Here is a 23,255-nt window from a genome sequence, read left to right as displayed (position 1 = left end):
CCCTGCCCCAGAGGTGATCCAGATGGCATGGTAAACCTCTCCTGGCCCGCCCACCGCACCCCTGAGCAGTGTACTTTGTCATTTGGCCTGTTCTGCTCCCCACTCTGTCTCTGGTGAATCCTCTCACCTCCCTACACCTCTGGCCTGTACCCTACTTCTGTATGCATAAATAAATCTTTTTTAAAAAAGATGTATTTCATGATCCAACAAACTCTCTCCAAAGTATCTACAGCCAAGAACACAAAAACTCTAATTCACACTGTAACATTGTTTACAATAGCCAAGCTACATAAACTAAGTGTCAAGGGCAGATAAGTGGATAAAGAAAATACAGTATGTGGTGGGAAGAGTGCACTGGACTATGGTGATGACACACGGGTGAACTGGTGGTGGGAAGCCCATGGGGATTACAACTGAGATGGAAAAATACATAAAATGAAGAATGATGTAAAAAATAAAATACAATATGTATTATGTATACACAATCAAATTCTACTCATATAAAAATGAAAACAAAACCTTGTCATTTGTAGCGACTTATATGGAACTGGAGGAGATTAAGCTAAAGGATATAAATCAAGAGAAAGACAAATACTTGATAATTTCACTCATATGTGGAATATAAAAACAAAGCAAATGAGCAGACAAAGCCAACCTAAAACGAACCCTCAGAACTGCAGTACTGAAGTTACCAGAAGGGCCGGGGGGTTGAGGGGTAATGAGAGCAACATGGAGCAGAAATCCAATCGACCATATAGTAGATTTGGTACTTTGGTGGTGAACTTGTTATGGTAACATACTTTTGGAGGTATGAAAACCTTTATTACTAAAACATATAGTGTTGTAAACCAATATTATCTCAACAAACGTGTTTAAAAAGCAGTTAGCGGGCTCTCCCTGGTGGTGCAATGGGTTAAAGTACAGCATTATGAAGCTTTGCAAAGCCACTGCAGCACGAGTTCAATCCCCGGCCAAGGAGCTGACCCACATGGCATGTTAGACCTCCCCTGACCCACCTGCTGCTCCCCTCAGCAGTGTACTTTGTCAATCTGCCTGTTCTGCTCCTCACTCTTTCTCTGGTAATCCTCTCAACCCCCATACCTCTTTCTTGTACCCCAGTTCTGTAAACATAAATAAAAAATTTTTTAACTTTAAATTTCCCATCACATAAGCATGAAATAAATCTAAAATTTTGCATGCCATTGCTTCTAATTATTAAGAAAAATCATGAAGGGTCATAAAAAGATAAAGGGAGTAACTTGAAGGAACCATAAAATTTAAAACCACATGCCAGAAATCACAAATGTATTTCAGAAAGCTCTTGAGACATAACATAATAAATATATATATAATACTTGAATAGTAATTTGTAAAAATCCTCCCTCCATCACATTCAAGTTTTCAAAACCCAAAGGAAAGAACAACATGCAGAATTATACAAAAGTAACATGTCCTGAAGTGGAAAGTCATAAAAACAAAGATAAATAATTTGAGAAAACCAAAAGCACGCTGACAGTGAGGTCAGTTTACTGGCAACCTGATTTGCAACACACAACTGTTTCTATCTGTGTTTTTGGAAACCAGACTCAAACTGAAGTCACTAACAACATGAGCTATTTAACTTGATTGAAATTTCATTAAAGTAAATAATCAACTTGTCAATCACACCAGCAACATTGCTCTTTAGCCACTGACTTGAACATTTTAAATGGGAGAATTATGTGGCATGTGACTGATATCTCATTTAAACAGAAACAGTTTTAGACAATGCAGTGGGGAAAATGTTATTTTCAATAAATGATGCTCGTTCAATTAAAGAGTTGTCATGAAAAACAATCTTGATCCCTGCTTTATCCCCAAACTAATTCGAAATGGAATGGAGATATAAGTGAGATGTTAAACAATAAAAATCTTCCATCAAATAACACAGAAATATATTTTTATAACTTTGGATGGGCAAAAACTTCCTGCATAGGATACTAAAAACTAGTGGCCATAAAAGGAAAGATTAATAAATTGAGATACATTAAAATTAAACAGTATGTGACAGACAGAATAGGAGAAAATACCTGTGGTAAACAGACATGACCATTAACTCATGTTCAGAATACATAAAGAATGCCTATAAAACGTAAAAAAAAAAAATGTTTGAACAGGCACCTCTCCTGGAAGAAAGATATGACAGTAACTAAAATGTCTATGAAAAGCTACTCATTCACATTACTGAGCAAGAAAAAACAAATTAAAGTTATCTAAAATTTTTATAATAGTGATAAAAACATGTTGATGAGGATGTGGAACAAGTATTAAGAGTACAAAGGAGAATTTAAAACTTACTTTAAAAGCTCATAATTCTTCTCATTTAACCTCACAGCATTTTCTCTCCAAAATTTCTCAGATTTGTGCACAGGACTCCATTCCAATCTTCCAGATTTAAGTTCTGAGCTGTATTCATCAAATGAGCTATTAAAAAAATTAAAAGTTTATGAGAACCTTAGTTATTCTAAATTTAAGTACAATATATCCACGATAACTTACCTACAAAAACTGGTCATCCTTTGTACATTAGCAAACTACTAATAATAAATAAACAAATGTTAAACAGCTTAAATAACTTTATAAAAAAACATGAAATTTATTGACGGTATTAAGGTCCAATTCTCCTATCTAACATGAATGTTCATCGTGAGGTGTTGAGAAGACCATGTGATTTGTAAAATCCTTACCCTCATGTATGTGTTAATATGTAACAATAGATTATCACATAATATAGCAAAAGTTCTATACCAAGTGACTTAAAATACTGTATTTACCAAATCACTAAATATATATAATGTAAATTTATAAAAAATTATATTACTTTAACATAAATAAAGTGGTAGAGTACTTATAATATTAATATACTGCATTACAAAAAGAAAATATAAGCACTGATACAATATTTTACAGTATGATTACCAATATAGTAGGGTTAATTCATTAGCTGAATTAATGCAAATAGATTAAGTCCTATGTACATACAACACAATGTAACATACTTTAATTCAGAAATCATTCAATTAATTCAAAACTCCATTAAAAGTTGTTAGTGGCACTAGTTAGTATATAGATATAAGGCATGCATGTACTTCTTTCAAATGAAAAATCTTAAAAAGGAATGGCCATTTAAAAACTGATTGGTAACTCAATATAACTAGGATTTGCTGGTTAAGTTGATCAGAGTATCCTGTTGCATAAAGTAGCAATTTGCTTTGCTATATAGCCTATTCACATGAGAAGCTAGTATTTTAAAATATCTTTTAACATTTCTTTATATCTTAAACCTATAATAGCAAAAACATACACATTTCTTTTAACTGAAGGCTTCACCCTATTATCTTTATGTGAACAGCAATACTTTACAAATTACTACATTCGACATGAAAAAAAGTAATAATTGGTTAACACAGATTAATTTAGAAAGCTTACTATCAATCTGACTTAAAAATATTTTATAATAACTTCATTTTCTTTATTTTTTCTGTAATATTAACAAAGCTAATGATACCTATTATAAAGTAAATAGAATTTACAAAAACTTTGTTCTGGATGCTTATAACATTACCATTAACTTACTCATATTTGAATTCATAGAAAGATGAAAATCATGATTATCTTCATAAAACTCCATTATAAGCCACTGATATGGATGATACCTCCATCTTATAAAAGCTTCTGAGCCTTCCAATTACCGGCTGCATTGAATTATCTGGTAATTACATTTCTGAATACATACCACCATGAGATATTTACTGGCCATTTGAAACCTCAGAACTAAACCTAAAAAGTTATAATTTTTATTGTTATTTTGCCAAAAGGAAAACTAAAAGACATTAAAAAGTCCAGAAGTTTGTTCAAGGGCACACAGAGAAAGTAGTCAAATAATTCAAACAGGAGTCCACCTGGCTCCCAAACCCACCTGCAAAGAAAGATCTATTTCTAAAGATTAACTCTCTTTTAAAATGCATCAGTACTCAAAAGCTAAGACTGTGTGTGTCAATGGGAAAGATTTCAAGGTATTATAAAACAACAAAAAATAAGGTTCAGAAGATTATGTAGAACTCCATCTAGATGGGTGTGTGCACGTGTGCCAGGAAGATGCAAGAATGACATGGAGTCCCATCTGTACTCTGTAAGATGTTCTTTTCTTTACTGCATAAACATTATTTGTATAACTTTTTAATATAAAAAAATAACAATAAGACCTTCAAATAAGCAAGAAAAAAAATATTCTTTCCATATCTGGGCAAACCTCCACAAACAAATTAAGAACCATTGTTGCTTAAAACAATTCCTAACCAAGGGGAAGATTATCCAGGGGCTTCAGGAAGGTGCTAACATCCTGTGAAGAACTGCCAGTCCGATTTAAAACAGAAAATGATGGGAATCTTCCCAAAAGAAATAACACACAAGCTCTGGCTGACTGGTGCCATAGTGATATCCTTCAGTCTATAACAGAGGATACAATGTTTGAATAAAATCTTTTGAATTTATAGATAGTAATAAATTAGAATTTTCTAAATACTAGGCCACTGAAATGAAGCCTAATACACTCAGTCTTATAAGTAGAAAGGATAACATACCTAAGATCCTGGACACTCTCACCAAGCTTTTCCAAAAGAAATTTTATATCTTCACTGATATCCTCATCATCATACTTCTGCTGTTCCAAATTCTCCAACTGTTTCAGAACTTTGCACTGAATCATAGCCAGAGCATATTCTTGGCGAGTTTCTCTTTCAGTTGATTTTTCTAAAAAGTTCTGAGTTAAACAGAGACATAATGAGGAACCATATCATTAGTTATGTGCTGTTCTTAGCCCTCTGTACTTCCTCTTACACCCTTCTCTTCTATTGATATGTTAAATATCACATTTAAATGAACAACAACATTGCAAATCCTTAATTTTTTTCCATGAGCTTCTATCCCATATCAAAAAGTTCTATGACATTCAGGCAAATTTCTGATTATTCTGCTGTGATTTTTCTGTTTGTAAAACTATGAAAATGCCAAAAAGGGTCCTCCCTGGTGGTGCAAAGGGTAAGGACACAGCACTACAAGCTAGCCACAGTCCCTTCAGTTCGAGTTCGAGTTCGATCCCAGGCCATGGCACAGCAGAACTCTCCTGTCTTGCCCACTGCTCCCCTCAGCAGTGTACTTCGTTGATCTGCCTGTTCTGCTCCCCACTCTGTCTTTGATGGATTCTCTCGCCACCCCTGCACCTCTGGCCTGTACCCCAGGTCCGTATGCAAAAATAAATCTTTTTAAAAAAACCTCAAAAAAATCAGCTCCCTACACTCAAAGTAGAGCTGGCCTCCATGGAAGGATTATGACTATAAACTATCTTCACAGGAAAATGTATGTAGGACCAAGTCTGTGTTTGAATATACATGTATGGGAGAGTGAGTTAAACACAATATCAATTTTAATCTAATGAAAATTCAAATTCAATTTGGTGATATTTTTCCCTAAGTTATTCTGACAAAAATGTTGCAACTAAAGAAATGTAGTTTACCTTAGGATATGTACATTATGTAGGCACTCAAGAATCAAACAGAAATAAAATTCACAACATTTAAAATTCTAGACAACAAATATGATCTTCAATGTCTTAGTCATCCTCAAAACATACTAATTAATTTTAGGAACTAAAGACTGACAGGTCAATGTAACCAATAAAATAACTTTTGCAGAGGCCTTGAGGTCAGCACCTGCCAGTCAAATGGGAGAAAAAATAACAGTAGCTGCTATATTTCTTCATCTTACAGCAGCTCAGTTAGAATTCCTAACATCCGCAGCACAAAAAAATTTCCTCCTGAGTTTCAGGAAGTTGAAGGAATATACATAAGTAGACTATTCTCAAACAAACTCATCAATTAAATCTTTCTTAAAGGCTATGAAAATTTAGAATGCCAAAGTAAAATAGGAAATATCATTCTTCATTTTTGATGAACAGGTTAACAACCTAAATCAAATGCCTTTATAATTATTAGTTTCAATTCAGTTGTGTACATCAAAGTTGTAGATATCTAAAGATGTTCTTCTGACCTTTAGCCTTTAGCATATTCACTCATATTATCCCAAAAAACAGGGGAGTCCAAAAAACAAATCTTCCTGTCGACGCAATGGATCTACTTTAAATAATCTGAAATCCAAATTAGACATTATAAACCCAGAAATCGGCATAAGTTCCATGCATTGAAGGCAAAATTTTAAACTACAAAGAAAGTTTAAACAAAATTTATAAATTTTGCTAAAATATTCACACTTCCTCTTTTAAATCAAACAGAGCAGCAGTGGATCTTTGCCTAGGTTCAACATTAACTTAAAAAGAATGCAACTCTGTAAGGTAGGAAATTTAAAGGGAGGGGGGAAAACCAGGAGATAAATACACTTTGGATGTGTACTATTATTAGTCACTTCATCTGTTATCTTACTCAATCCTTAAACTCAATATAGAAAAGAGTTAAAGTTACTACCTACCTTTCAGAAATGGAGAAAATAACTCTAAAATTCAAACTACTCTCCTAAGAATCTAGTACTGGAATTCACACCTTATAAATGCCTACACTCTAAAACACCACACTGAAAGGAAAATAAGATATAAATTATTTTACTTTTCAAATTCCATTAAAAATAATCAATCTAGGCCATCCCTGATGGCACAGCGGGTTAAAGCACATCACTAAGAAGCTAAAGCCACTTCAGCATGAGTTCAATCCTGGCCCTGGAGGTGACCACATGGTGTGGCAGGCCTCTCCTGACCCATCCCTGCTGCTCCCCTCAGCAGTGTACTTGTCAGTTCTGCTCCCCACTCTTTCTCTGGTGAATCCTCGCTTTAAAAAATAGTAATAATAATTTAAAAAATAATCAATCTAAATCAGGTAAACAGAAAAACTGAGCATCTCAGCTTAGTTCTGTCAAGTCTTGTGACTTTTGGGCTTTATATTTTGTAAATATCCTTCAAGATGACTTTTTGAAGTCATGCCATCAAAGACACATATTTAAACAGTACACAAACATGAATGGTGCTGGAAAGATTTTGCTAGGGAAAGTAAGTCAGAAAGTGAAAGACAAACACCAAGTAGTGTTACTTACATGTGGAATATACAGAAAGCAGGCAAAGGATCAGAAATAGCCAAACTCCATAACTAGTCCTTGAAAGAAGACTATAGAACTGAGATATTCAGAGGAAGAGAAGATGGGAGGAGAGTACACAAGAAGGAAGGGAGGATTATAGACAAGGGTGCTGAACTATGATTGCTCTGGTGGTAGGAATGCTATAGTGACATTACTGGTAGGGAGAGATCCTATACTTTCAAAATACAAACAACAGGCCCTCCCTGGTGGCACAGTGGGTTAAAGCACAGCACTGAGAATGTAAAACCACTTCCACATGAGTTCGATTCCCACCTGCCCGGGAGGTGACTACATGGTGCAGCAGACCTCTCCTGGCCCACCCACTGCTCCCCTCAGCAGTGTACTTTGTAGATCTGCCTGTTCTGCTCCTCGTTCTGTCTCTGGTGAATCCTCTCACCACCCCTGTACCTCTAGCCTGTACCCCAGTTCAGTATGCACAAATAAATCTTAAAAAAAAAAAATACAAACAACAATGTAAACCAATGTTACCACAATAAAAAATAATTAAAGAAAAGTGAAAATAATGACTAAAAAACACTAAGAAAAACTATCCTGTCTTATTTGTCCTTGCATACTCTAAGGAGCACACTGTTACATAGTCTTCAGTAAACATGAGATGCACTGACATACCAGTGAAGAGATAATCCATGAATGAAAGAGGGGTTGGGAGAGAACAGATAATGAAGAGAAAAGAGGGAGGGATAAAAAGGAGGAAAGAATTTTAAACTAACACCAACTAACACCTTTATAACAATATTAGAGATACCTGCTTCCAATGCAGAAATAGGAACTGGACAACAACAAAATAAGAAGGTTTGCAGAAGGCTCAAACAGAACAGCTAACCATACACCTTATGTGTATAACTGCTTATGATGAGCTTTAGATTAAATCCCAACCCACTACTCAAAATTACTAGAATCTGATTTCACATTATTTAATCAAATGTTGAGATACAGTCTGAAGCAACGAAACAGTAAAAACAAATCTCTTTCCCTCCTTCCTTCCTTCACTGTTTACTTTTTTACAATGTTTGATTTCTCTTCGCAGTTGTTCCCATAAAATTCCCACCACCAAGACACCCATGAACCATCACCACAGACTTTTATTTTCTTCACTCTCATTTTGATCCTTTTCCTCACCCCCCATAAATGTTTTCAATTTATAGTTTGTTAGCTTTAAGATCCTGACTTTTAACAGCTCTTTTTCCCACACCTGTATTTTACCTAAAGCAAAAAGTTACCCTATCAACAAATTAACAAAAGAAAAAAATATTTATCTTCAGCATTTAGAAAAATAAAAACTGAAAACATAACTAACATAAAGAGGAAAGTATTTATAATACTATTGCTTCCATATTAATTACTCTGGCAAACAATGATGTTTTAGTTCCCAAAAATCAAAGTCATGGAAATAATAGCAACAAATAATAATATCATCCAAGACCTTTCTAGGTTAATCTAACTGCAAAAACACTGAGTGAAAGATTACTCTTTCCTAATAGTTGAGCATATATATAATATACCTCATTTTTGGAAAAGAGTTTTCATGTCAAGTTTAGAACAGTTTCCAAACAGAAACTGGGCAAACAGAAAATCAGGGCTCTGTCCCTTTGGAATTGATTTTTGCAATGTGTTTTGTTGAGTGGATTATTTTAATAAATTTCTAATTATAACATTTATCTTAACATACTCATGAAACCTAGATGTAGAAGACTTGGAAATGAGTTTATTCTCAATTTAAAAGTAATGCCAAGCCAATATATTCATCATAGAATGTTATTATCATCATGCTTTAAAATAGAAGAACCAAACAAAACAGTCAAAATTTTAAAACAAATTTAACTAGTCAATATAGAAGCCAATAAAAATATCAGTAAAATCAATGCCACTACCCTATTTCAGTATTTTGGTTCAATCTCTCCTACAGTCACAAATACTTACTATAAGCCTGCTATGTGCTCATATTTATCTCACATCACATCTGCTTTTTTCTAAGTGTATTATCATATAACACATATATCATAGCACGCATAAATGTTTTCTATAGGATCTTATTCTTAACCACAAGACAGCACTATTTTTATATGTAAGATCAAACTATTTGCATTTTCTTAAATGTAAGGTGTTTCATTTGGAATAGAAAGGTTTAATAAAATAAAGACTTTCCATTAGACAGTCACAGACAAGAAAAGTAGATACTGAGTTGTAACGATGTAATACATTTTTACAATAGCAAATTACTCTTCCTCATGCGCCAGCCAGCATATAGTATGGGCATTACTTGGAGATAGTCCAAGTTCAGCTCCAGATAACCACAAGGAAGCAAATAGAGCCATAAAGTGAGACATACAAATTACTTTGTTTCTCAGTCCATGTATATTATGTTTACATTGCACTCAGTCGGATAAGTATCCAACTTAATTTAGAAATAAGTTATTGCTAAAAATATGCTAATATCACCTGAGTTTTCAACAATCTGTACTCTTTTTGCTGGTGTTAGTTGCTGACTGATCAGTGTTGTGTTCACTGTAGGTTGGTGTGTCTGTGGCAAGTTTTTAAAATAAAACAACAGTGAAGTTTGTCCCATCAACTGACACTTTCATGAAAGATTTCTTTGTAGCATCCAATAATGTTAGCATTTTACCCACAATAAAATTTCCTTCAAAATTGGTGTCAATCCCCTCAGTCCCTGCCATTGCCTCATTAATTAAATTTATATAATACTCTAATACTTTGGTTGTCAATGTTCACAGCATCTTCACAAAAAGCATACATGCCACTTTCTTTGCAACTCTCCATTATTCAAGTTTCATCAGGAGATTGAAGCAATTCAGTTACATATTTAGGCTCTATTTCTAATTCACTTGTCATGTCCATCACATCGGCAGTTACCCTTCACTTACATCTTAATTGAACAAAATACACTTGCTATACAAGCACAGTTGGAAATCACCCCAAAAGCTCATAGTACAATATATTTACTTAAAGTATACATTTCTTTATAAAAAGTTCATAAAACAGGGCCCTCCCTGGTGGTGCAGCGGGTTAAAGCACAGCACTGAGAATCTAAAGCCGCTTCCACATGAGTTCGATTCCCGCCAGCCCCAGAGGTGACCACATGGCGCAGCAGACCTCTCCTGACCCGCCCGCTGCTCCCCTCAGCAGTGTACTTCGTCGATCTGCCTGTTCTTCTCCCCACTCTGTCTCTGGTGAAGCCTCTCACCGCCCCTGAGCCTCTGTCCTGTACCCCAGTTCTGTATGCACAAATAAATAAATCTTTAAAAAAAAAATAGTTCATAAAACAATCACTTGTCAACAAGTGACAAAACAAAGTATGTCACCAATCTGTGAAGCAAACTAAAGAGTAAAATGCTTCCAAATATCAATTTCCCAATTATAAGTCACCATTTCACTTTAAATACCAATTTTCAATAAAAAGAAAAAATCTACAGTGGAAAGCTCCTGCAGCAATACTTATTAAGATGTACTTTCCTGAAGATGTATCAAAATACACTTTGAGTTTCAAAGTCTATAAATTCCTGTCAAGTGTTATTTTCTACTTTTTCTCCTTTATGCTAGTCCTCCTGGTTTTGCTTTGAGCATCCTGAAATGTGCTCTTATTTTTCATTATCTACCTTCTGGTAGCAGTCCAATTTTCTTAGCATTCTGTGTGGCATCATCACCATTAGCCTCATATATGTTAGAACATTTTATTACCAGCTCTGGAAGCAGAGGTTTATTCCCATAATACAGATCCCCTAGGTGGTAATTAGTTTAATGTCCATAACTGAATTCCTTTGCAGATATCTCAGTGTGCTGACAACATACCTCTCCCAGTCTGTTTACAGGACCATAGCTAGTAAACCTTCAAAGGACAAGCTGACTCCTTTGAAGGGATGGTTGCGGAGAAAAGACCTCACTGAAATTCCAATCCTATCACCTACTAACTGTGAAATTAATCACCAAGTCTTGATTTACTCAATCATAAAAAATCATAGAAACACTAAGTCTTGATTTACTCAACCATAAAAAATAATAGAAACTATTGTGCAATCATGAAGATTAAATATGGCAATGCATAAAAACCATTCAGTAAATTATAACATCTTAGTCTCAGCATTAAAGAGAGATTAGCAAGGTGATTAGCAAGCATGAGTCATCCAACTGAGTCTGAATTCCTCTACCACTTCCTCGCTATTTTGGCAAATTATTTCTGGTGGCCTAGTGCAACCAGAAAATTAAATGCATAGCATTTAAAATTAGAACAATATCTAACACAAAATAAGCACTCAATAAATATTAGCTATTATTATTGTTGTCACTAACTATAAACATTCAAAAAAGAGATCCTATATGTCAAATGTTTAGGTTTAAAAGGAGACTAATGATATGAATAAGCATTTTATTGGATAGAAAAAAATGGCTGATGAAATTATTTTTTAAATGCTGTTAATTCATTAACAATACAATTTTGAAATGATTACTTTTCAAATAATTTAATAGTCTAAAGATCACTAAAATATATGTGGGAAAAAAAAACTGTTCTTTCTATCTCAAGCCACCACAGAAAGAGAAGCCACTACCATGGCTGCACATTGGATATGCATACTACCACATCTGCCCTGGATAACAGCTGGAACTGCCCTTTCCTCAGCTAGAGGAACAAGAACAGGTATAGCACCAAACCCAATCTCAAGGCCCACAACTCATTCTGCTACAACTGGCTGATCCACCATCAGATGTGGGCAGGTGGCTGATGGCAGAGGTATAGTGAGATCATAAGATCTCACGGGCAGCAAAAGCCTGTCACCTCCTACTTGCAGACCACTGTTAACAAGAACACAGAGGCCACCCTCAGCAGCACTCATAAGCAAGAGCCACCCTAACTGCACATGCCTGCCATCCTGCCCTGCCGGAAACCAGTGAAAATGAATAGCTCCCACACCATCAACAGCTCCTGAGTGTGCCCCCTGCAATTCCTATCCATTCAGTAAAGGAGTCAGCTGTCTCCAGTCAATCAATAAAAAAACCTAGAAATAGCCCTACACATTCATCAATAGGACACTGGTTAAAATAAACCACTTTATATTAACCCAGTGGAATACAGCCATTAAAAAGAATCCTGGGGCACTCCCTGGTGGCACAGCTGTTAAAGCACAGCATTAGGAAGCTAAAGCCACTTCAGCATGCATTCGAGTTCAATCCCTCCCACCCCCCCAAACAGGTGATCCACATGGCGCAGCAGACCTCTCCTGACCCACCTGCTGCTCCCCTCAGCATTGTATCAGGTCAATCTGCCTGTTTTGCTCCCCACTCAGTCTCTGGTGAATCCTCTCACTGCCCCTGCACCTGTGGCCCATACCCCAGTTCTGTATGTATAAATAAAGAAATCTTTAAAAAAAAAAAAAAAAAAAAGAATCCTTAAGAGCTATGTAAGTGAAAATGAAAACAGTCACTGCATACTGCTTAGGATAAAATTATAGAACAGTATTAATATGGTGCCACTTTAATTCTTAAATACAAAACAAAATGACGCATCTACTTACACATTTTTCTCTGTATTTATAAAAATCCAAAAGATGTTAGTGACTATATCTGACAAATGTGATGTCTAAGCTATTTAAATTTTGCAATACAGCTGTACTATGTTTTTCATTGTTGTTTATTTAAAGAAAGCGTAAGAACAGAAATCTGTGAGAAGCACAGATTCTGAAGCCAATAATTTGGATTTGCATGTCTACCACCTGCTAACAATGTGCTGTCTCAGTAACCACATTTGTAAAAAAAGGAGATCAACCATTACTAATGACCAATGCACTAACAAAACAACAACTGTCACATCTTCAGACTGTGGTGAGCATTAAATAAATTATCAAATGGAAAGCCTTGGAAGGATGCATAGCATACAGCAAGCATTAAATGAGGTGTGAACACCATTCCTACTCTTGAACAACATTCTTAGTAGACACTAAGAATGGTCAGCCATACAAATTCTAATGCCCTTAGAAGCCATACAAATTCTAATGCCACCAACAGATAATTACAGCAGCAAATCCATTGACTTTGTATAACAAAACAACAATATTAAATATTTTTAAGATTTTTTAAATTTATTTATGCATACAAGAACTGGTGTGTAGGCCAGAGGTGCAGGGTCAGGGACAGGGGGTATGTGAGTGGATTTACCAGAACACGGAGACAGTGGGGAGCAGAACAGGGAGATTGACTGAAATACACTGTTGAGGGAAGCAGCCCTGGTTGGGGATCAAACTCATGTTGTAGTGGCTGCTAATAACTTCATAGTGCTGAGATTTAACCTCTTGTGCCACCAGGGAGGCTCCTAACAATATTTCTGTGTCACAAAGCCCAGCAGCCAGAAGTCTTAGGATTTATATTCTAGCATGGATCCGCCAACCCATCCTGTCTTCAACTTCCTCACCTATTCAATGGAGGAAGCTGACTTTGATAACCACCAAAATCCTAATATCCTAGTAGGGTAACTTCACTGTTCAAAATAATAACACCTCTTTTAAAGTTGCTTCAGAAATATAAGGCGACCAGATACAAAATAAAGCCCCTTTAGAGAAAAATTTCAATTACAGTCTGTTGGAACACGCTATAACAAAAAGGGGTTTCCTTTTTTTTAAGCATAATATATTTGCTTGCAAGCATTCTATCACTCACATATTTCATCCAGTTAAATTAATTCTTCACCCCTGTTCCACTCCCCCATGTCATAAACACGGATTAGTAATGTTTTACAACATGTTCAAGTTTTATAACTATACGGAGACATTTTTTTTAAAGCTACAAAATACTTACACGGAATGCTGCAAGAATGATTCTTGTCACTTTCTCTTTGACAGATTCTTGAAGGATATCAGACAAAACAGGAATGATATTATAACGTTTCAGGTGTTCACACATTTGAGGACTGAATGCCAGGAGCCATATTGAAAAAATCATTTGGTACTGGAGTTGAAAGCCACACTTGTTACTCAAAACTCCCATTATGCTGAAAGGAAACAGATTTAAAAAATAATTTCAATATGATGGCACACGAAGAAAGAAAAAAATGGATTATTCGCTTTTTGTAGTAGGGCAACAAATCTATCTGAATTATGTTTTCAGTTTCTTTTCCAGCAGCAGTAACAAGCTAGTTTAATCCCTAAGACAGAGGACCATTTCCTGCACAACTACACCTAGCCTTTTTTCCTACTGACACAGGACTTTAGCAAGCAGGAGAGTCTGCTGCAGCAAAGAAATGAGAAAGGAAATGTAGATTTAGAATACAACAGAGGAAGAGGAACCTGAAAAACAGAGAAGCCATAATCAAAAAGAATTTAGTGACACAATAGATATGTATCTTTGTGAAGTCAGATGTATCAAGATTTTGAGTCAGAACACCAAGAAAATCATTTATAGCTTTAAAAAATATTAGGAGGCCCTCCCTGGTGGAGCAGCCGGTTAAAGCACAGCACTAAGAAGCTTTAAGCCACTTCCGCATGAGTTCGATTCCCGCCTGCCCTGGAGGAGATCCACATGGCGAGGCAGACCTCTCCTGACCCGCCCACTGCTCCCCTCAGCAGTGTACTTCGTTGATCTGCCTGTTCTGCGCCCCGCTCTGTCCCTGGTGAATCTTCTTACCCTCCGCATCTCTGACCTGTACCCCAGTTCTGTAGGAATAAGTAAATAAATCTTTAAAAAAAAAATATATATATATATATTAGGAAACTATTTTAGGATCAGTGATGAGTCTGGAGAAAACTACATAGAATGACAGATCAAGGAAAAGCATTACAGAAAATTTCCCAGGTGAATGTCTACATCCAAACAAAGAAAGTCAGAAATCAATCAATTAGACGATGAAAGTTAGAAATCAATCAATTAGGACCATTTAAAAAATGATTGAGAGCCCCTCCCTGGTGGCAAAGTGGGCTAAAGCACAGCACTGCAAGCTAGACAGCCGCTTCAGTGTGAATTCAATCTCCAGCCCCAGAGGTGAACCACACAGAGCAGCAGATCTCTCCTGTCTTGCCCACTCTTCCCCTCAGCAGTGTCCTTCATCAGTCTGCCTATTCTGCTCCCCACTCTGTGTCTGGTGAATCCTCTTACTGTCCATATGCCTCTGGCCTGCACTCCAGTTCTTTATGCATAAATAAATAAATCTTTTAAAAAATGATTGATGGGCTAAGGGGAACTTAAAATCTACAGAATGTACAAATAAAGAGTGAACCCTAATACAAATGGTGGGATTTTAGCTTATAAAAATGTATCAATGGGCCCTCCCTGGTGGCGCAGAGGGTTAAAGCGCAGCACTGAGAAGCTTAAGCCACTTCCTCATGAGTTCGATCCCTGCATGCCCCAGAGGAGATCCACATGGTGAGGCAGACCTCTCCTGGCCCTCCCGCTGCTCCCCTCAGCAGTGTACTTCACTGATCTGCCTGTTCTGCTCCCTACTCTGTCTCCGGTGAATCCTCTCACCCTCCACATCTCTGGCCTGTACCCCAGTTCTGTATGAATAAATAAATCTTAAAAAAAAAAAAAGTATCAGTATTGGGTCCTCCCTGGTAGCACAGCGGGTTACAGCACAGCACTAAGAAACTAAAGCCACTTCAGCATGAATTAATCCCCACCCCAGAGGTGACCCACATGGTGCGGCAGACCTCTCCTGACCCGACCGCTGCTCCCCTCAGCAGTGTACTTCGACAGTCGGCCTGTTCTGCTCCCCACTCTGTCTCTGGTGAATCCTCTCATGGCACCTGTGCCTCTGGCCTCTACCCCAGTTCTGTATGCGCAAATAAATAAATCTTTAAAAAAAGTATCAGTACTGATTCATCAACTGAGACAAATATACCCATTAATGTAAGACAATAATTGTACACTATAGGGGGAGACAGGTATAAGTATATGTGGACATTATCTATGCTTTTCTTTTTTAATAAAAACATCTAAACTGCTCTAAAATATTAAAGTCTATGAACAAAAATATTTTTTAATTTATTTATTTATGCATATCGAACTGAGGTACAGGCCAGAGGTGCCAGGAGCAAAATGACTCACCTGAAACAGAGTGGAGAGCAGAACAGGCAAACTGACAAAATACACTGCTGAGGGGAGCAGCAGGAGGGACAGAAGAGGTCTGTTGCACTATGTGGGTCACCTCCCTGACTGGGGACTGAACTCATGCTGAAGCAGTTGAGGCCAGCTTTGCAGTGCTGCGCTTTAACGCACTGCACCACCAGGGAGGGCCCTACATTAACTTTTAAGCCTACTTTTACTATCCCAAATTATCAACTTAGTGAAAGGGTATACTTGTGCCATTTCTCCATATTTGTAACTTATATACAATTATAAACATGCTGAATTGTCTTTACTTTCCTTGTGCCTGATTTCTACCTTGAGCATTCCTGCTTTTCAACTGTCCATAAGATTTGTTTCTATTTAATGCTAATATCAGCAGTTCAAAAGCTATATAATCATGTAATTTTGCACTACTGGCACTATACCTAGTACTGATTTCCTTTACTCTCTGATTATTCCAGTTACTAAGGTAGTTAAGTCTTCTATACTTTCCTTTGTGATGTTGTGGTGGAGTGTAAACTGCTTTTTCTGCTTTGCTGTTTCTGCCAATAGGAGGTGCTAAACATTAACGGCAAAGATGGAGTGGGAAAAAAAAGACTTTCTCCTATTGGCTTCCTGCTCCTGAAATGTCATTTCAGGGAAATTGTACTCACCCCAACAGTAACCACTCTTTCCTGTGACAACAGCTCAATTCATTTTGCGGCAGTTATGGCAAAACAAACCTCACTGCATATGCTCCACACACAGAGCCACCAGCCAGAAAAGCACAAATTATGAGGTTCTTCACTGCACACAGGGTAACAAGCATCAAATGAGCAGTAATCTACTCACTAAAGCCTAAGATCAACTTCACGTGGCCCCTCTTTAAAGAGGGCAATTTTAGTTATTCTAATCCTTTTAACCTTTACTTACCAGCTTAGGGATTGTATCTACTATTGTTACCTCCCTGATACTTGAGAATCCTTCTGTTTTCAGAAATCTAGTTAACAAATAAATACCTAGTTAACAGTTCACGGTAAATTATCTCTATTACAACAAAAGGTTTTTTGTTGTTTTTTTTTTTTTTTTAAAGATTTATTTATTTGTTCATACAGAATTGGGATACAGGCCAGAGGCTCAGGGACAGCGCGAGGCCTCACCAGGGACAGAGTGGGGCGCAGAACAGGCAGATCGACGAAGTACACTGCTGAGGGGAGCAGCAGGCGGGCCAAGAGAGGTCTGCCACGCCATGTGGTCACCTCCGGAGATGGCGGGAATCGAACTCATGAGGAAGTGGCTCTAGCCTCTCAGTGCTGTGCTTTAACCGCTGTGCCACCAGGGAGGGCCACAACAAAAGGTTTTAAATGACCAAGCTACCACATTCTCACAGGTAGAACACAACTGCTGAAATTAAGACAGAAAAGTTTCAAAGGAAGGCATGGTGCACAATTATGAACACAGCAAAGATGTTCAAGAGAAAATAAACTTTGTAATAGATATGATTCTATTAAAAGTAAGTTTTCTAGGCCCTCCCTGGTGGCGCAGCAGGTTAAAGCACAGCACTGAGAAGCTAAAGCCACTTCCGCATGAGTTCGATTCCCGCTTGCCCCGGAGGTGACCACATGGCGCGGGAGACCTCCTGACCCGCCCGCTGCTCCCCTCAGCAGTGTACTTCATCGATCTGCCTGTTCTGCTCCCCGCTCTGTCTCTGGTGAAACCTCTCGCCACCCCTGAGCCTCAGTTCTATATGTACAAATAAATAAATCTTAAAAAAAAAGTAAATCCAAAATATTAATATAACTATATCCAAAATATTAATTGTAAAAAATACCCTAATGAAGCAAAATAAAGTTCTTGTTCACAAGAAAAAAGATGGGATTCCCTTAGAGGCAAAAACCCTAACTCTGAATATAGTGGAACATAAGAACATGTTAAGGAGACACAAAGGAGACAGGCCCCAAATAAATGTAGATATAATAATTTTGCAAATATTTATTAAAAATCTGTGTTGTGGGTCCTCCCTGGTAGTGCAGAAGGTTAAAGCACAGCACTGAGAAGCTAAAGCCACTTCAGCATGAGTTCAATCCCTGCCAGGAGGTGATCCACATGGTGAGGCAGACCTCTCCCAACCCATGTGCTGCTCCCCTCAGCAGTGTACTTTATCAATCTGCCTGTTCTGCTCCCCACTCTGTCTCTGGTGAATCCTCTCACTGCCCTGAGCCTCTGGCCTGTACCCCAGGTCTGATGCATAAATAAATAAATCTTTAAAAAAAAAAATCTGCGAAGCAGGTACAGAGTGTTAGGGAAAGCAACAGTAAGCATACAGACTGCTATCCTTTCAGGAATAGATAGTCCAGACCTGAAGAAAAAGTGAGCACTGATGTGGGCACTGACGAAAAAGTGGGCACTGATAGGTCTCTGCTAACCCTCTCAAATTGGTGAGTTTAATGTATTCTTAAAGTCACTGAAAAAGTTACTAAATGATTCTGTCAAATCCTACATGCTAACTTTGTTAGGTATTGAATACTTTCCTATTAGATTGTAAATTTCCTAAAGGAAAGGACATGTGTGTTCATAGATAGACCTAATAAGTACAGTGCAACATTGTGCAGACAGATGAAAAAATACAAATAATTGTCAAACCCAAGAGCAGAAAGAAGTCTGGGCCCATAGGCCAAAGCAACTACCTGCTCTGATACTGTTTCATTTCAAGAGGAAATTTTAATAATAATTCAGACCTTAACTAGCATAAATTTCCTCATCTTGTTTTGTTTGTAAATAAAGTTTTTATTTCAATCACAAGCAAGGAAATTGAAACAGTAATCAAAATTCTCCCAAAAAAAAAAAATACCAAGACCAATGCCAGATGGAATCACAAGTATATTCTACCAAACTTTCAAAGACAAACTAAAACCTATCTTGCTCAAACTCTTCCCAAAAATGGAGAAAGAAGAAATACTTCCAAACATTTTATGAGATTAACATTATGCTAATACCCCCAAAAAAAGGCAACACAAAAAAAAATTTTAGACCAATTTCCTTAATGAATACAGATATGAAAATCCTCAATAAAATCTTAGCAAACTGAATCTCACAATGCACTGAAAGGACTATACATGACCAAGAGGAATTTACACCAGGAACATAAAGACAGTTCAACACATAAAATCAATCAAAATAATTTACCACATCAACAAAAAAGAAAATTGAAACCATATGATCATATCAATAGATGTCAACAAAGCATTTGATAAGACTGAGCATCAATTTATGTTGAAAACTGGAGATAAATGAAACATATCTCAATATAATAAAAGCCACACTGACAAATCCACAGCTAGAATGATATCAATGGAGAACAAATGAAAGTCTTTCCACTAAGATATGGTACAAGATAAGGATGTCCACTGATATAGTATTAAAAGTCCCAGCTTGAGCAATCAGCAAAATAAAATTAAAAAAGAAGTTGAATTGGGAAAGCAGTAGTAAAGCTATCAGTACTTGCAGATGATCTACTTACAAAGAAAGTCCCAAAGATACCACAGAAAAATTAAAACAATAAACCAGTTCAGCAAAGCAGCAAGATATAAAAACAACACCAAACGTCAATTGCTTTCTTATATGCAAACAACCAGCTAGAAAAAGAAATTAAGAACTCCATCTCATTTACAATCTAACAAAAGAAATTAAATATCTTGGGAATAAATCTAACAAAGGATGTGAAGGACCATAAGGAAAACCTAAAACATTGTTCAAAGAAGAAGAAGACACAAATAAAGGGAAAGATATTCCCTGGTCATGGCTAGAAAAAAATCAACATTGTCAAAATGGTCATACTATCCAAAGTGATTTACACATTCTATGCAATCCCAATAAAAATCTTGAAAGCAACAGAACAAATATTACTGAAATTCAACAAAAGACACTTTGAATAGCCAAAGTTCTTCTGACTTAAAAATAGCAGAACGGTGGTATTACACTTCCAGACTTCAAACTATACTATAAAGCCATACTAATTACTACAATATAGTACTGGAACAAAAACAGACAGATAGAATAATGGAACAAAAATAAGACTGCACATGTATGGGCAAATAACCTATGACAAAGGAGTGAAGAATATGCACTGGAATAAGGGTAGCATCTTCAACAATGGCATTAGAAAAGTTGGATTACCACATGCAAAAGAATAAAACTATACTACTAATTCATGCCAGACTTGAATGTAAGACCTAAAGACATGGAAGAAAACATAGCCCAAAACTCCATTAACATAACCTTCAGAAACAGCTTTACAGAATCAACTCAAGCAGCAAGAAAAACAACAGAGAATATAAACAAGTGCTACTATATCAAACTGAAAAGTTCTGTACAGCAAGAGAAAGTAAGCAAAACGAACAGATATCCTACTGAATAGGAAAAAATATTTGTATACCATACATCTAACAAGGGACTGATATCAAAGACCAACAAAGAGCTTATACAGCTAACAAAAAGAAAACAACTTGATCAAAAAATGGGCAGAAGAGCTAAACAGGCACTTTATTCAAGAAGGTATTTAAATGGCCAACAGGCACATGAAAAAAATGTTCATCATCATTAATCAGGGAAATGCAAATCAAAATCACAATGAGATACCACCTCACATCTGTAAAAATGGTCCATATTGGCCCTTCCTGGTGGTGCAGCGGGTTAAAGCACAGCACTAAGAAGCTAAAGCCACTTCTGCATGAGTTCGATTCCCGCCTGCCCCGGAGGTGACCACATGGCGTGGCAGACCTCTCCTGACCGGCCCGCTGCTCCCCTCAGCAGTGTACTTCATCGATCTGCCTGTTCTGTTCCCCGCTCTGTCTCTGGTGAAGCCTCTCGCCGCCCCTGAGCCTCTGGCCTGTACCCCAGTTCTGTATGTACAAATAAAATAAATCTTTAAAAAAAATGGTCCATATTAAAAAAATCCAAGAAATAGCAATGACTGTTGAAGATATAGAGAAAAAGGAACCCTCTAATATATTGGTGGGAATGTAGGCTGTAGCAGCCCCAATGGAAAGCACGTAGTGGTTCCTCAAAAGGTTAAAAATGGATCTGCCATCTAACCCAACAATTCCAACGTAAGACATCTACCCAATGAACACAAAACACTAATTCAAAAGAAAACCTACACTCCTGTGTTTAAAGCAGCACTATTTACAATAGCTAATCTAAATGTCCCAGAACAGATAAGTGAATCAATAAGGTGTTGTGGTATATGAATAAGATGAAAAACTACACAGGGATCAAAAAAGATAAACTTGTGACATTTGTAGCAACATGAAAGGGAATATGCTAAGTAAAATGAGCCAGAAAAAGAAAGATAAATACTGGATGCTATCTCTTATGTGTAGAATATAGAGGAAACAAAGTAAGGGGCAGATAACGACAAACTTTAAAAACAAGCCTTGAAAGATGAGATTTGAGGTATCCAGCACCAGAATGGACAGGGAAAAGAAATGGGAGAGAAATCCAGTGGGGCTGAGGGACAAGAGAAAAAGCACAATCAACAGACTACAGGTGTTTTGGTGGCGGGAGAACTGTAGGGATAACACCTGAGGCAAAAAATTCCTATACTGTAAAAAATTAACAAGGAAATAAAAAAATGGTACTTCATTAAAAATAAATTAGTTAATTAAATAAATAAAGGGGTTTTTTTACATGAAGCTAAAGTAGGACGATGTCAAACAACTAGTTTATAGCTGAACTTCTACATTTTAAGTTTCCTGCTGCTCTTGAAACCCACATGTACTCATCATATAATATTCTCCAACAATGCAATTTTTGATGTTTAAAAATAAATCTTTTATATATATAATACTTTATATGGAAATATTTATACATTCAAAGTACTTCAAATGTGAGGCATATAAATGTTCACTAATGCCAGCTGAAAGTGTGGAGCAATAGCACCCAGCAAAACCCTCCTGTTAGCTTCACTAAAAAAAAAAAATCAATGTTGACCTTCAGTCTTTTGAGTGAAGTGAACAATAAGCAATTATATCTTTTTGATCAAAACAGAAACAGTGTTTTTTCATACCTACAATAGGGCTTTTTAGTGAAAAAATAACGGAAACATAGAGATAAAAACATACTGGAATTTTTAAAACATAAGTTCTCTTTAAACAGGTTTGCTTGAAAATTTTTTTTCTCACATGATCCCTACTCATAATTTTGATGTGAGAAATCATATGTTCTATTTCTTTAAAAGATGAAACAATTAAATGACTTCTCTAAGTTGCTACACTATCAGCAAATTAATATATCATCTCTCTATTACTTTCTCTTCTCAACCTAAATGTCTATTTGTTTGATTACTGCTAAACTTGCCAGTGATTATCAAAATGTACAAGACAAACATGGAATACTCTATTTATCCTGTTATTATTAAGCTGAATAACCCTTCTAAAAAAAATTAAGTGCCAGTAGTTAGAACAGCATCATTAGAATGTTGGTATATCATCAGGGTCCACTGGACCATATTTTAGTATTTGAGATTTTTTTTGAGCAATTACAACTATATGTAGAAATTACTGATCATGACCTTTATTCTTTCTTACATGTCCTTCAAAGAACAAAATTAAATCTACTCTCTGTTTAATAGAATAAGGTTCAAATTTATTTTGCAATTACCATACAGAGCTATTTAATCCATTTATAAACCAAAGATATACTTGAGATCTTAGTGATTTTATGTAACCTATAATTTAAAGAATTAAATCATCCCAGATATTATTTTGTCATTACTCATTCATTATTTCCAACTAGGCTAAAAAACTAAAAGCTAAAATTAAACGAAAATTGGCAAATGAATGAATTTCCAAATAATAGTGAAATAATAACTGTATTGTACCTTTGAACATTGCTAACAGACCTTAAGATTTCTCATCACAAAGGAAAAAGTTGTAACTGGTTACATATTCAATATGTTGTGGTGATCCTCTCCCTAACAAATGTGTATACTGAATCATTAGGTTGTGTATCTG

At 36.4% G+C, this 23,255-nt stretch overlaps 1 protein-coding gene across 3 annotated transcripts in view; it reads right to left on the bottom strand.

Annotated features, from left to right (window-relative positions):
- ATP6V1H (ATPase, H+ transporting, lysosomal 50/57kDa, V1 subunit H) overlaps positions 1 to 23,255 on the bottom strand; it is a 93,352-nt gene that overhangs the window by 37,972 nt on the left and 32,125 nt on the right. For all 3 annotated transcript variants that reach the window (XM_004679879.2, XM_012723070.1, XM_004679880.2), the window contains 3 exons: positions 14,002 to 14,194; positions 4,623 to 4,801; positions 2,338 to 2,463 (listed from right to left, as the gene is read on the bottom strand). In XM_004679879.2, the coding sequence (XP_004679936.1) occupies positions 2,338 to 2,463; positions 4,623 to 4,801; positions 14,002 to 14,194 (498 nt within the window). The remainder of the gene's footprint in view (positions 1 to 2,337; positions 2,464 to 4,622; positions 4,802 to 14,001; positions 14,195 to 23,255) is intronic.

This window comes from Condylura cristata, unplaced genomic scaffold (genome assembly GCF_000260355.1).
Source record: "Condylura cristata isolate star-nosed mole 26May11 unplaced genomic scaffold, ConCri1.0 scaffold00009, whole genome shotgun sequence".
Lineage (NCBI taxonomy): Eukaryota > Metazoa > Chordata > Mammalia > Eulipotyphla > Talpidae > Condylura > Condylura cristata.
The sequence above is the reverse complement of the archived record's forward strand: the minus strand, read 5'-3'. Positions and strand labels throughout refer to the sequence as shown.